At 35.7% G+C, this 15,792-nt stretch overlaps 2 protein-coding genes across 2 annotated transcripts; one reads left to right on the top strand and one right to left on the bottom strand.

Annotated features, from left to right (window-relative positions):
* Positions 1-6,211: 6,211 nt before the first annotated feature.
* On the bottom strand, positions 6,212-7,889 carry PUP4 (purine permease 4). Its single transcript, XM_007040915.3, has one exon. The coding sequence runs from the start codon at positions 7,644-7,646 to the stop codon at positions 6,504-6,506; it is 1,143 nt and encodes a 380-aa protein (XP_007040977.3). The 5' UTR covers positions 7,647-7,889; the 3' UTR covers positions 6,212-6,503.
* Positions 7,890-8,723: 834 nt separating this feature from the next.
* On the top strand, positions 8,724-14,570 carry MCM6 (minichromosome maintenance (MCM2/3/5) family protein). The gene is made up of 18 exons (XM_007040906.3): positions 8,724-8,879; positions 8,996-9,148; positions 9,251-9,379; positions 9,641-9,803; positions 9,912-10,105; positions 10,203-10,398; positions 10,488-10,562; positions 10,930-11,159; positions 11,236-11,350; positions 12,269-12,343; positions 12,425-12,565; positions 12,720-12,923; positions 13,008-13,169; positions 13,241-13,296; positions 13,404-13,540; positions 13,640-13,753; positions 13,973-14,103; positions 14,207-14,570. Exons 1-18 carry the CDS (start codon positions 8,803-8,805, stop codon positions 14,333-14,335), a joined length of 2,481 nt encoding a protein of 826 aa, XP_007040968.3. The 5' UTR covers positions 8,724-8,802; the 3' UTR covers positions 14,336-14,570.
* The last annotated feature ends 1,222 nt before the right edge of the window (positions 14,571-15,792 follow it).

The following is a 15,792-nucleotide window of genomic DNA, read 5'->3' as shown; positions in this document are numbered from 1 at the left end:
CTTACCAGACTAAATTTCCTGAAGAGTTTTAAATTCAATTGTAACTGATGGAGACTGATTTGCTAAGTAGCAGGCCATGTTAATAGTTGTTATTCAGAATATTTTAGATAGGCCAACATTAGAGAGCATGCATCTTGGACCCTTTAAAAATGTTATCTTCATCTGCTCTGCAACATTGTTTTGGTGTGGTGTTTTGATGACAGTGCGATGTTTAACGATTTCTTCATTCTTACAAAACAAACTAAACTCACATTTGCGAAATTCCAAAACATTGTTTGTTTGAAAGCTTTTGATCATTTTAATAGTTTGTTTCTCAATCAATGCCTTCCAATGCAAAAAGTTGATTGAGACTTCACTCATAGCTTTCAACAAATATGTCTACACCTTTCTTGGAAAATCATCAATAACGATCCACTTCTATAATTATCTAACTTTTGATGCCACTGAAGAAGAAATCCATAAATTTGAATGGATGTAGTTTACCGCACTCTTGGTTCAATAAGTTACAGTGCTAAATTTTACTTTATGTTGTTTGCCATAGACACAATGCTTACAGAAATCTAGCTTTTCAATCTTTTAACTACATAGTAAATCACGTTTACTCAGTTTTGTCATCCATTTCTCGCTTATATGATCTAATCTCATATGCCATTAACATGTAACATTATTATCAGGATCATTAGACGAGACTATAGAAACAGTTCCCACTAAATGATAAAGGTCATCGGATAACTTGCCTTTCATGATAGTTAAGGCTCCTTTAGAGACCTTCAAGACACCATCTTAGCTACCCCATTTGTAGCCCATTTTATTTAACAAACTTAAAGATATCAAATTCCTTTTTATGTCAAGAACATGTTTAACCTTAAACGTTCTTACCATACCATCAAACATCTTGATTCGAATGGTGCTAATCCCAACAACTAAAAAAAAAGAAATCATTTCTTAATTGTACAGTGCCCATATTAGCAAATAGATAAGTTGTAAACAATTATGCCTAAGACATATGTGAAAGTAACAAGCCGAATCCAAGATCCATGTATCCTTTAGGTTATTATTGGTAACTGCAAGAACACTATCAACTTCCTTAAATGTATCAAAGTCATCTTTTACCACATTTACAACATTCTTAAACTTGTTGATCTTTTAATTTGTCACGACCTGGAACCTTCCTCGGGCCCATGACAACCGCTGCGACGTCCCAATTGACACGTATTACCCGAAATGCCAATCAGAACCTCGCAAAGCTTATATATCAGTTTCTTGCCTTTTCTGTGAGCAATCGTTTTTAAACATTCCATTTTAAACAATTTTCAGTAGTTTCCTTCTCAAGTAAATCAAAAGACAAAAATATTTTAAAAGGATTTATAGATAAATATCACTATTCAAAATATTGATTAAAATATAGCATTTTTTATATAAAACAATATTTATAGAAATACGTGTGAAAAATCTTTTGTAACGTGTAAGTAAAATAAATTCACACATACAAAAATTTACAAAGTTATAATGTACAATAATGGTTACAATAACAAGTGGCCCAAAATACACCCAGTATTGGTGCTAGAAACCTACTGTCTGTGTGGTAGAGATGTCAACTAGAATCCTCGACAAAATAGGGTATCTACAAGCTACCACAAACCTGAAATGTTTGGAAAGGAGGTGGGTGAGATTTTGCAATCCCAATGAGTAAACAAATATTATCATAAATATCTAAAGGCAAGTAATAGGGAGGCAAGTTTAAACAACAAATCATAAACCATTTCGTAATGTTTTCAATTTATTTCTTAAATCATAAAATATTTGTAATTTACCAAAACAGTTGTTAAGGCTTATGTCTTTTATAAAAGAAAACAAGGCTCAAGCCAAAACTAATCCTCGGGGATACCTTGATTGAGGCATCTAACCGAGTCCACCAAAGTTGTTATAACATTTACATGTGAAACACATTTTTATTTTTAAAACAAACCGTTCCTTGACGTTGGTCGAGTTACACATTCACGTGGGGTTCGACGTGAAGTGAGCTCTAATACTACCCCGAGAGTTACCCTCATCGCCTCTACAACCGGAGTAACTATATAGCCGGGTTTACCGTGCCCCTCTAATAGGCAGTCCATGAAAACTCGTCACTGTAGTGACTAACCCATCAATTTTAATAAAATTTCGATAGTATAACGTGACTTTTATTTATTTATCCAACCTGCATAGTAAAAACAGCTTACATAAATTTCCCAATGCACTTACAAAATATAGCCACATATACTTATATCTCATAAGCCATTCATAGGAAAATATATAATTTTCAAGACAGTTAACAGTCTCCAATTACTCAATTTCATAATCAACATAATATATTTTTTTTGTCATATTTATTTCTAAAACATCAAAAATCTCGTTTTAATCTCGTTTTCATTTCATAAAATACATAAAGAGCATTTTTAAAATAACTCTAGATAATTCACAATAATAATAGGTTTACTCACCATTTGTACAAACTAAAAGCTTTCTAGGTGCCCCGATAACTACTCGTCGGGTACGATTTTCTTGCCTTTACCGGAAGGCTTTCCTCCTAGACACATTGCAAAAATTTATTCAATTCATCACATTAATGCTAAATCACTATATATTTGACTTAAATCTTATACTAATGCATGATATGAAATGCAATAGCCAAAAATGGCTTAAACACGGTATTAACCTATTTTTGGCACTTTACCCGATAAATTGCTAACGCCCTCCATTTTAGCTCTAAATCGTCCCATTCTCTCTTCAACATTTTTAACCATTAAATATCAGCCAATAACCTTCTAAAATCACCAAAATCAGTTCACTTTTCTCCTTGGAAAATTCAGCAAAAAATAAGACATTAACTCGGTAAATTTTCTACTTTGTTTTTCTATCACATTTAACCATTTTTCATCATTTTCTCTTCATTTCTCTTAGAATAAAAATCAGATCATCATCATTGTACCTCATTGCAGATTCAGCCAAGGGTGGGTATTGTGAAAATTTAATGATTTCTTGCCCAATTTAATTTTTAAACACATTTAACTAACTAAAACTACCAATTTAACTAAAAATCAAAACCTAAAAATTTCAAAATCTCTCCCCTAGAATTTCGTCTAACCCTTGATGTCACTTTTAGATCTCTCTCCTCAAGCATGCTAAATGGAAACAAAGGCATAAGAAAGGTAGAAATCAAGCTAAAGTCGAAAAATCTTACTGTTAGACGCGTAAACGGGCGAAAAACGTGAATTCTCCTTTGAATTTTTCTAGTTTCCCTTTGTTTTCTTTGTTTTCTTCCTTTCCTCTCTATTTCCTCTCTTGTTCTTCCTTATGGCCGGCCAGCACTTAAAATGGGGTTTAAATGGGCTGACTTTTCATTAAAATAATATTATATCATTTATTTAAAAATACCACGTGTCACTTTCTCATTGGCCCATTTTTAAAATTTCATCCATTTGTTTCCAAATTTTCACCATACACTTGTCCCACATATCCATAACTTAGATAAAATTCTCAGACTTATCCAAAATCTCGGTGGAGTAATTTTTAAAATTTACACTTTTACCCCCGTAAAAGTGAAAAATTACATTTTTGCCCAAAAAACTGAAAAATTGCCCATAGATATATTTTTCATCCCTTATACTCATACCATTCTCCAATTTGTCAAATTTGATCTAAATTCTCTCAAAATCTCAAATTTTGTCCACAGGTGGTAAAATTACGATTTTACCCCTACACTCCAGAAATCACCAGAATTAAACTTTTTCACATCCTATCATTAAATTATACTCCAAATAGTTAATCTTGGTCAAAAATTTCACTCCATTATCAAATTATTATCTTAGGTGGCAAAATGACGATTTTACCCCTGAACATCAAAATTTTTAATTTTATCCTTAATGAACCCTTGAACTCCGAACAATCATTTTTAGTCATTCCTTGACTATAAAATATTAATTTCATCCTACGATTCCTATTTGAACTAGTTCAAGGTTAAATCAACTCAAGTGTACCGTTAGGTACGACATCGAGTTTCGTATATTCTTAGGACTTTCCTAGCATAATAACATGCTACTCAGTGCATGCATGTCATGACATGTGTTTATAGGGTCGAGTTTTACATCATCATTCTTAAATTTAGTACAATCTTGATGGAAGTACCCTTTCGTACCACAATTCCATCAAGTTTTCTCTTTTGCTCTAGATTTACCTTTTCTGTCTAAGCTTTTCTCTCCATCTTGTCCTCTATTTACAATCAAGCATTCTACTTGATTTTTATTCTGGATACTACTAACTTTCTTTTTCAATTCTTTGAAATTTAAAGATGCCTTTACATCCTCAAAAGTAATAGTGTCTCAGCCATATAACATAGTGTCTATGAAATTTTCATACAATGGAGGTAAAAAACATAACAAAATTAAGTTTAGATTTTTATCTTCAATTTTAACATTGATATTTTTTAAATAAAAAACAACTCTATTAAATTCATTTATGTGGATATTAACAAACATACATTTACACATATTGAGAGTATACTATTGTTGCTTCATATAAAGTCGATTTATTAGGATTTGGTCATATAAATACTCTCGAGTTTAAGCCACATTGTAATAACAGATTCTTCATCCATGATTTCTCTTAGCACCTCATCAAACAAAGTTAGGAAAGTAGCATTATATGCTTTCTCCATAAAGTTATCTTTCTCACCATTAGATAAATTTGAGGAAAGATAGTTTTTTCCCTTTAGTGCCTTCAACAATCATTGTTGCACTAGTAATGCGTACATCTTAACACACCATAGACTAAAATTGTTTCTTCCATTAAAATATTCAATTTTGTACTTAGTCGACGAAGTTGCCATAGCAAGATTCAAATTGGTTCAAGACTTTGAAGCTCTGATACTAGTTTGTTGTGAAAATTGTGAAATTATCTCTAAAGAGTTATCAAAGATCTTACTCATTTAATAGAATAAGGAAAGAAATAAATCAAACACACCCACAAAAATTTATATGATTTGGTCTTTTGATGACTTAGGTCCACAAGTACAGCAACAAAGAACGATTTACTAAGAGAAAAATTAAAAAATTATAAAGAACAGTTTTAAACTCACAACTCTTATCCCACATACACTTAATTCACTCTCTCTAAATCTAGGTGTTCAATATTTTTTAACCCTATAAGATCTTTTTATAGGATTAAGTACAATAATCTTATCCTAATACAATTAGGATAAATTATCCTAATCTAGCTAGATTTAAATGTTATTTGAACATGGTATACTAGTTTAATTAAAATTAAACTATCTTAGTCAAATAACAATTTAAGACTATCCTAATACCTTCCACCCTCTGCAACTACAAGTTGTGTTTTAATTTTCTTTTCTCTATTAATCCATGTTACCCGTTGTGCCATTAGTTGGTCATATTTGGAACTATGAATTCTTGTCCTTAATTCAAAAGAGAAAGGGAAAAAAATCACCACCGAGGTAATTAAAAGAATAAAGACGTGTGTGATTGGACTTCCCTTATAAAATTTTCAATTACCTTATCATATATATATATATGTGTATATATATATATATGTGTATATATATATGTGTGTGTATATATATATATGTGTGTATATATATATATGTGTGTATATATATATATATATCAAAATTTAATATTATTATAAAGATAAATATGGTTTTCATTTTTAAAAGAATAATTGCCATATATATATATATCCTTTTCACTCAATGGATTTCAAAAACTTGAAAATAGAAAAGAGGTTTTCTATTGGCAACAATTATATATGTGTTTATTATATATTATTTGGTACAAATTAATAATTACCTTTTTATTGATTAAAATGAAATCTATATAATTCTATATATATATATATATGTATTAATTTGAATAAATTAATACTGAATGTATGGTGCTTAAGAGATGGTGTCATTCATCATTCCTTTTTGTTACGTTTATTATGCCGGCAGTGGCACATCCAAGATCAAAAGTCAACTTGAATAATTCTACAGCTAATGAGTAACAATGTGACATCTATTAAATAAATTCTTCCACTCTTAGCCAATCATCATAGCCATATGTTGATAATGGTGTGCTGTACTACTGATTTGAAACTCTTCATATCTCCTAGGTAATTATAACATTTTAATTATAATAATAATGATAATAAAAAATTACAATATATACTAGCTATCTATATAAATAAATTAATATCACGTAGCATTTTTTTTGGAAAATTAAATATATATATAGCATATGTATAATACAATTGAGAAATAAAGTTAAGAAGAAAAAAGATGCAACGCTTATCACTCCAAGGCCCAATTTAAGGGGCCATCATCATCACATAGTATGATGAAGACTAGTTAATTTATATTTTGTTTTCTATATTAATTAGCACTGTTTCTTCAAGCTGGCTTGAAGCTGCTGGCTCCGGCGAATTAATTACTCCTAGCGAATCAAAGGGTGCATATATAATTAATTTGTTCAAACCCGGAGATGAGGATCAGAGCTGGGAGGAGTTACCACCTGAGCCATCTCAATGGGAGGAGCATTCGTAGCATGACTAATTTGCATATGGTCATCGTCCAATTGCTTATTGTTAACATACATCCCATACACGTAGGAGCAAAATCCCCACCCACACATCACCGTGGACACGGCCTTCACCCCACCAAAGTCCTCCCCATACACCAACACCCCTCCCAACACGTTCATTCCCAACAACGCTGTCATGCATATTCCTCCCGTCAAGGAGCACGTCAAGAATACCATTCCCGCCGTTCCCATAAAGCATAGCTGCCAAGTCACCAAGTTGGCCATGACCGTCGCCCAGTACACCCCCTCCCCCTTGTCGAACACCTCTCCGCTCTCCCTCTTCATCTCCGCGAATCCCCCGTCCAACGCCATCCCCACGCTCGCTAATGCTGTCGCCGATATCTCCATCACTAGCTGCATTTCCATCACCATCGCGTAACAGTACACCTTCTTGTATACCATCTCCATAATCGGTAGATATAGCGCGAACAGCAACCCCGCCCCTATGGTTGCCATAAACCCTATGAAGTATTTTGCTCGGGTCAGGTCATGCGGTCTGTCATGGCTGGACCCCAGGGCTAGGAGGATTGAGCTCAACGTCAACAGGATGACGCAGTTGAGGTTCATGAAAGTGATCCTTTGCTTCACGATTATTACGGACAGAATGAGATTGAATACTAGTTGAGATGATAGAAGGAGGGAAGATGTGGACACAGGCAGATAAGAGTTGCCCCAAGAAAAAAGAAGGTTGTTTAAGCCTAGCATGAGGCCTATGAATATGGACAAGATTAAGATTCCGGGAGTGAAACGAGAGAAGGGCTTTCTCTGAGTGCATTTGAACAGATAGTAAGGGAGGAAAATGGGAAGGAAAAGGAGCGGGAATCCTGCAGACTGAACCCATGTGGAAACCCATCTGTTAGTGCCTTTGTGGTTGAAATAGTACTTTGAGAGCAAGCTTGAGGATACAGAACCCACAAATAGGCACGTATAATTGATCAACAAAAGAGGAATATAACGCTTGTTTGAGATGGCCTTTTGGTCTTGTTCACTACTATCATGGAATTGGTCCTGGGTGGTAGTGTTGTTGTTCATGGCTAGCTAGCTGTACGTAAGCGAGAGATTAGAATGGTGATAGTATAGTTATTGTCGCTGCTTCCAAGGCGGTGGTTTTGGAAGAAGTGGGCAGTGCTAGCTAGCTGCTTCTGCTGATCAGAGCTCCATTAAAAGGGTGTTGAAACCAAGGGGACGAATCTTTGTATTTTTAAGGATAGACGAGTGGGTACTGTATGACTACAAGACAAACGAGCGCTTAAAGACCGGTTCACAAGTGACAGTGTTGCAAAGAGTGGCTCCCAAAATTTTATTACAAAGCAAAGCATTATTATTATTATTATTATTATTATTATTATTATTATTATTAGAATAATAATATCTTTTGGCAAAGGGAACGAGAAAAACAAATTAAACTAAATAATAAAAGTATATATAAAAGAAGAATAAGAAACTCCTCTCGGCAAGCAAAAGGGCAAAGGCTGAGCAGCGATTAGCGCGGATGAACACACTAAAATGCCATCAAGTAAGATCTCAAAAGCATTAAAGAAGAGGGATTCCATCAAAAGGACTTATTCCAAACCTACCTACTGTTGACATGCGCATGCTTTTAATTAGTTTGCACTGCAGCTAGCTAATTTTCATAGTATATAATAATAATAATAACATATCAGGTCTCCTATCTCTCTTTCACGTCTTAATTCTTCTTCTTCTACGTTTTCAATTTTAGCTCAATTTGTCCATACATTCAGAGGCATAGGTTTTTTCTTTTAGCTTGATAGCCGAGGCGACCACCAACTGGCAAAAGGTTTGCGGGCCTTTGGAATGTACACTCTAATTCATGCAAAACTAACACATTTGTAGTTTTAACATGGGAAGATCGGCCCAATTTTGCAATTTCAGAGCTCAGTCCAAGATAAAACCCATTAGATGAAAAGCCCAAATAAATAAAATGGGCCACTTGAAAAGCCCAGAAAGCCTGACTACTAATCTATCTGTGAAGTGGGCCGGCCGACTGTGGAGTGGAGTGGTTTGGCGGGAAAAAGTGCTGGGCCCCACAGAAAATTCCCGCCACATGAGGGGACGGAGTCAAAAGAGCTGAGAGTGTCTGGTCAGTCCGTCTGGTGTTGGTAGCAGTTAGCAGGGTATACAGAAATCAAAGAGAGAGAAGCAAAAGCCTCACGATTTCTGGAAAAGAATGGAGGCGTACGGGGGATGCTTTGTAGATGACAAGGCAATTAGAGTGGAGAACATATTCCTCGACTTCCTCAAGAGGTGAACTTTCCGTTTTGATCTTATGCGATTTGAATCTGATTTGATTACTATGGAACATTTTTTCAGTAATTTCTACATTTTCTTTCTTTCCTTTTTTTTTTTTTTTCAAAAAACAGCTTCAGGTTGAACCCACAAATGGGGGAATCGCATTACGAGGCTGAGATACAGGCGATGAAAGGGAACGAGTCGAGCACCATGTTCATCGACTTCTCGCACGTCATGCTCTACAACGACATTCTCCAGAAGGCCATCGCTGATGAGTACTTGAGGTCAGCTGCCTGTCTAATTTTAATTTTATTGAGATTTCGTTCCTTTCTTTAAAAAAGAAAAAAACAATCTTGACTGGGTATTACTACCACTTCCACTTTTAGATTCGAGCCATACTTGAAGAACGCCTGCAAGAGGTTCGTGATGGAGAATCCCGCTTTTGTTGCCGAGGCGGATGATAGCCCCAACAAGGACATCAATGTTGCCTTCTTTAACATTCCCTTCACCAAGCGGTACTCTTTTTTAATTTTCATCAACTCTACTAGTCGTATAGATATAAGATAATAGAATGGAGTAGCACTAGCCCCTAGCCACATGATTTTGAATATATTCTCTTCTTTTCTCAGTACTCATGTCTGCATCAATAAATTTACTTTCAGCAACTCATTTTCTCACTTATTAACTAATGCCCGCACTTTCATTTCCCAAATAAATTAGACCCACTCAAATATATACGCCTTTTCTGATTACATCTCTTCAAACCCCGACTGCAGCTTGAGGGAATTAACCACAGCAGAAATTGGGAAGCTAGTATCAGTCACAGGAGTAGTCACACGCACAAGCGAAGTCAGACCAGAGCTTCTCCAAGGAACTTTCAAGTGCTTGGAATGCGGAAGCCTCATCAGGAATGTTGAACAGCAATTCAAGTACACAGAGGTCTGCGTCTCTCTAAATTATGTTGTTTCTCTTCTCTTTATTCTTCTTTTGTTTTAAGTTGGCTCATGCTTTTCATTGTTTGCCTACAATTGCTTTTTGTCGCTACAGCCAGCAACCTGTGTCAGTGCAACATGTCTAAACAGAACAAAATGGGCATTGCTTCGACAAGAGAGCAAGTTTGCAGATTGGCAGAGGGTAAGAATGCAGGAGACTTCCAAAGAGATACCTGCTGGTTCCTTACCTAGATCATTGGATGTTATTCTCCGTCATGAGATTGTTGAACAGGCTAGGGCAGGTGACACGTAAGATAATATGCTTTTGTACATCCATGTTGACTCTGTTTTTGTTTAGCCTTTATGTTCCTTTTTTTCCCTTCTAATTTATTTTATGTGGTTATAGTGTCATCTTCACTGGTACTGTTGTTGTGATACCGGACATATTGGCACTGGCCTCCCCTGGTGAAAGAGCAGAATGCCGTCGAGAATCTTCTCAACGCAAGAATTCTACTGCTGGACATGAAGGTGTGAGGGGTCTTCGTGCATTGGGAGTCAGAGACCTATCCTATCGTCTTGCCTTTATTGCCAATTCGGTTCAGGTCTGTCATGCGTTGGCTCATAGAGGGCAATTCCCTTTAAAGGTTTATGCAGTACATATTGACTTTCTGACAAAGATTTCTTATTTTAGGTTTCTGACGGTAGAAAGGATGTTGACATCAGAAATAGAAAGAAGGATGGTGATGAAGATGACCAACAGTTCACTGTAAATTCTTGGTGCACATTATTTTTGTTATTATCATGTATCCTGCTGGCATGTTCCATTCGTCATTTTACAATTATAAATTTGTTCATGTTAGGCCATTTCTACATCTTAGAATGTCCTTCAAAGTTTTGTTTGTTCTTCCTGCTTTCTGAGCATTCCATCTATGCCATTGATCTATCTGAAAGGTAGTCTTTCACTTGCATATTTGATTGTTGATCTCATGACCATCACATTTAGTCATTTGTGTATTTGCATGACTCTCCGAGTACTCTAGCTGTTTGCTGGATTACTTATACTGGATTGCATGCCAGAAATGAACAAAAGTATCCAATAGTTGTTTATTCTGCTTATTTTATCTAACTTGTAGTCAGAGGAGCTTAAAGAAATTCAAAGAATGAGAGATACCCCGGATTTCTTCAATAAGCTTGTTGACAGCATTGCACCAACTGTTTTTGGTCACCAAGATATCAAGCGAGCAATTCTGCTTATGCTTTTGGGTGGTGTCCACAAGCTCACTTACGAAGGCATCAATCTGAGAGGAGACATAAATGTTTGTATAGTTGGAGATCCTAGCTGTGCAAAGTCTCAGTTTCTCAAGTACGTCTTTTAATTATGCAGAGCGTGTGGGTTATATGCTTGGGAATTTAAAATATGGTGGTGTTTATACTTGCAGATACACATCAGGTATTGTTCCCAGATCTGTCTACACATCTGGCAAATCCTCTTCTGCTGCTGGATTGACTGCGACTGTGGCCAAAGAACCAGAAACTGGTGAATTCTGTATTGAGGTAGCATTCATTTTTATATTTATCTTCTCCTTGATAATATAACTTGCATTTTGCTCTATCCGATGAAAATAGTGCCTGCGCCCCCAACCACCCCCCCCCCCCCCCCCCCCAAAAAAAAAAAAAAAGGCTACTTAGAGTAGATTTGAGTGCTAAATAAGACTCTCTGCCAGAAAACAAAAATAGATGTATAGTGGTGAAAAAAATTGAAATGTGATAATGACTAATGTACCTTGCTATAACTTATAGAAATAAAGATATCAAAACTAATTTGATGATTGACTGGGATATGATGTTAGAATAGACATGTCCACAGATTCTTTTTTTTTTCCTGGTTATGATCGATCAGGTAGGAAATACTCTAACATTGTGTTTGGAAACTTCAAATATGAAGCAGGGGTTTGATTTGAAACATAGTATAAATTTTACAATAGAACTCATAAAAATACAGCATCTATGATTACAATCAAATCCATGAATTTTCTTAAATCTTTACTTTGTAGTAAATTTGAAATATACCTAAATGGAATAATGAATCTCAAATTCATCTGCTTATACTTGCTCAAACATGAGTTTGTGGAATCTTTACCAATTTTTACAATATGGCCGCATTCATGTTCAAAATCTATGTGACAACCAAATCCGAAATTCCCTAGTTCACTCTCCTATTTACATGTTCCCAAACATGGCATGCTTCCTTTCACTTTTCATTACTGTGCAAAGGATAATGATTATTAAGGAAAAACTATCTTAGACATCTGATTCTGATTTACAAAATGTAAACTGACCAAAAATCCATTTATACTCCCCTTTTCTTCTGTGTTTTCTAGTTGTCAAATCATTAATCCTTGGCCAAAAAGAAACTCATTAATCAAACCCCTACTTTAGGTGTCTGACAAATTATATCTGACCTATTTCCAGGCAGGTGCGCTGATGCTGGCTGACAATGGCATATGTTGCATTGATGAATTTGACAAGATGGATGTCAGGGATCAGGTAATATTCATATTGTGTTACTGGAGCACAGTTTCTTACATTCAGAAGTCTCTGGTGTCTGATATGCAATTCAATGTGAAGGTTGCAATTCATGAAGCAATGGAACAACAGACCATAAGCATCACTAAAGCTGGGATACAAGCAACACTAAATGCCCGGACATCAATTCTAGCTGCAGCTAATCCTACTGGGGGTCGCTATGATAAGTCTAAACCACTCAAGGTTAGAGCATTCTCATACTGCATAGAAAACAATTAAGTCTGATTTGAATAGGCATTTGTATCTTTTTATCCCGTTTTTCAGTATTTGATGCTGATTATAAGTTTGGTGTATTCTCTTGTAAACTGATAACTCTTCTATGTTTCTTCCTCTCCAGTATAATGTTGCTCTCCCTCCAGCTATTCTTTCTAGGTTTGATCTGGTATATGTCATGATTGATGACCCTGATGATCAAACTGATTACCATATTGCTCACCACATTGTGAGAGTTCACCAGAAGCGTGAAGAAGCACTTGCTCCTGCATTCACTACTGCACAACTGAAGCGATATATTACATATGCAAAAACTTTAAAACCAAAGGTTTCTGCTTAACCTTTCAGTGCATAGGATATGGTTCTTTTTCATTACATTTGCATTGTCTAAATGGTGCTTGTACAAATGCAGCTAACCCCAGAAGCAAGAAAACTCTTGGTTGACTCTTATGTTGCACTCAGACGAGGTGATACAAATCCTGGTAGCAGAGTTGCGTACCGGATGACAGTTAGGCAGCTGGAGGCATTAATCAGGCTGTCTGAGGCCATTGCTCGGAGTTATTTGGAAACTCAGGTGAGAAGACCTATCTACCCTTTTCTATCATTATTATGCACCTTGGAGTTAGAAACATAGTTCTTTTGCAGGTACAACCCCGACATGTTCGTGTAGCAGTGAGATTGCTGAAAACATCTATAATAAGGCAAGACGAATAATAATGAGTCGATTGTAGAATCATGAATGCTCTTCTCCCAATCTTTCTTTCTACCATCTAGGTTTTGTGATAGCTGTTTTTTCTTCACCATGCAGTGTGGAGTCCAGTGAGATTGATTTGTCAGAGTTTCAAGAAGGAAATATTGATGGTGCTGATGATAGTAATGATAATTCTGGACAAGGTGATGCTCAACCAAGAAATGTTGCAGCTGAGCCAGCTTCTGGAACTGCAGGTAGGACTATATCAGCTGTGTTACTTAAATCTTTTTATTTTCATGAACACTTGAGTTTCAGGATGAAAATGAACTATTGTCTTTCTGAAAATGGAGTAGGTTTTGCCAATCATCAAAAGGAAGAATATAGGGTAAAGGAAGACTATTTTCAGAGGGTTACTCAAGCCCTTGTCATGCGACTTAGACAGCATGAAGAAACCGTCAAGCAACAAGGTAAGATCTTTAATGTTTTCATAATCAGCAGCTTGAGTGTCTTACTGAATGTGTTAAAAATTTTTCTATCAGCTTAGCCTGAAATTTGCTTCTTTGAACAAGATGCTCTAAAGATGTACCCTATAATGTTTGCTCAACTACCCTCCCTTTCCAGCCATGCAAAATGAATAGGTTATGAGATCCGTTATCTTGAATTTGAGGCAATTTTATTTTTTGCAGACAGTGGGCTGGCAGGAATGAGTCAGGGTGATTTAATCCAGTGGTATGTGAATCAGCAGAATGAGAAAAACAACTACAGTTCCACTGCAGAAGTAGAAGTAGAAATTAAGCGAATTAGATCACTTATTGAGGTAAAACTAGGTAGTATATTTTATCTTATTTTAATTACCTTGGATTGCTCTGTTTCAACAAAATATGGTGATTGTATGCATCTCATAATTTGGTGTAATGCAGAGATTGATTCGGAGGGAAGGCTACTTGATTGTGATAGATGATGGTAGGCAAGAAGAGGGTGAAGGTGCAGCACGATCAGCTAGAGACAGCAGGATTTTATCTGTGGCTCCTAATTATGCCATGGATTAATGTGAAATTTCATTAGAAGTATGAGCCAAATGTGAAAATGCATTATCGGCTCTGCTTGCATGATTGTTAGATTGCAGACAGAAAAGCTAAGGGTTGAAAGTTGGGTACCATCTGCACTGCAGATTTAGGCTTCACTAGTTTCTTCTTTTTTGGGGGTTAATGTGCATTAAACAAGGATTTTCTTCCTCCCTAACACTTTTTCTTATCTGGTGAGAAGAGTAAGCTTGATTACAAATGTTAGTGGGGCATCTACCTAGAGTGAGAATTCAGGTTTGAAGGTCATTTGCCTGTATAACAGTTTAAAGCACTTGTAGGTAATTTAACAAAACATAAGTGGTCTGAAGATTAATCTTGGTGCTCAAACCAAATAAAAGAGAAATACAAAAAAAAAAAAGAGTTAAATTCAAAATGGTTACGTAGGAAAATATCAAGACTTGAGCTGCTAATTAATTAGTTGTTTATTATCAAAGTGACAAACAAGTGAGTCAAGTCCATTATTCAGTACTTATCAGTGGCGTGGTGTACTCAAAACGCTAAACAACGTCATATTACGTTTCTTAATATATATTATAATTAATCACACAGAAAAAGCAGTGGACGCAACGCAATTGCAACTATTTCACATATCAATATCATGGAAACTATATATTATATGCCCAAATGATTGGTCCAAAATCCTAGTAGAGTTTCCATTCAATGGAAGCGTCCAGTAGTTGCAGTCTGATCACTATTTGCAGCCCAGCAACTTCGGCCTTTACGATTGGGAAACTGAGCTCTCAGCGGGCAATACCAACTACCTTACCAGCAAGCTTTTTTGCAAATGGTATCAAAATCTCAGTGCCAACTACCAACGAACGGTTTTTGCAAATGAATCTCATAATCACTGTCTTTGCTCTGCTAATTAAGGTTTTCCAAGGAAATCCAACAATAATGGCGGTTGATGACTGTAGATATTTGATTTTGGTTAATCCTGTTGTTCTAAAGAATTATGTTACAACATAATATTGTATAGAGAACAATTTCAATAAGTGAAGTGCTACTTTACGCAGAATAATTAGAACAAGTGAAGCGTTACTTTATGTAAAACAACTAGAATAAGTGGAGTACTACTTAAAACAGAACAACTAGAATAAGTAAAGCACTACTTCATATGAAACAACTACTACAAGTAGAACAGCTACTTCGAATAAAATAACCATTTCACTTGGATGACAGTGAAAGTAACTCGGAATAAGTGGTAGGGTTCATAAGTTACTTTTATATTGAGATGTTTTGGAGAATTTGACTTGGTGGCTCAGATATGGACGTAATTAAGAGGTCTTCCTCTTAACTTTTTCTTGAAGTACAAGTGTTTCACTCTCTTATTTTATTCTAGTATACTTGTTCACATATACCTTCTTTTCTTGTACCTCTTCTTGTACAGCTTCTTCCCCTGTACTTATTCATGTATAGCTTTT

The sequence above is a fragment of the Theobroma cacao genome, chromosome 2, assembly GCF_053813885.1.
Source record: "Theobroma cacao isolate CCN51 chromosome 2, ASM5381388v1, whole genome shotgun sequence".
NCBI lineage: Eukaryota > Viridiplantae > Streptophyta > Magnoliopsida > Malvales > Malvaceae > Theobroma > Theobroma cacao.
This window is presented reverse-complemented; position numbering and strand designations above follow the sequence as displayed.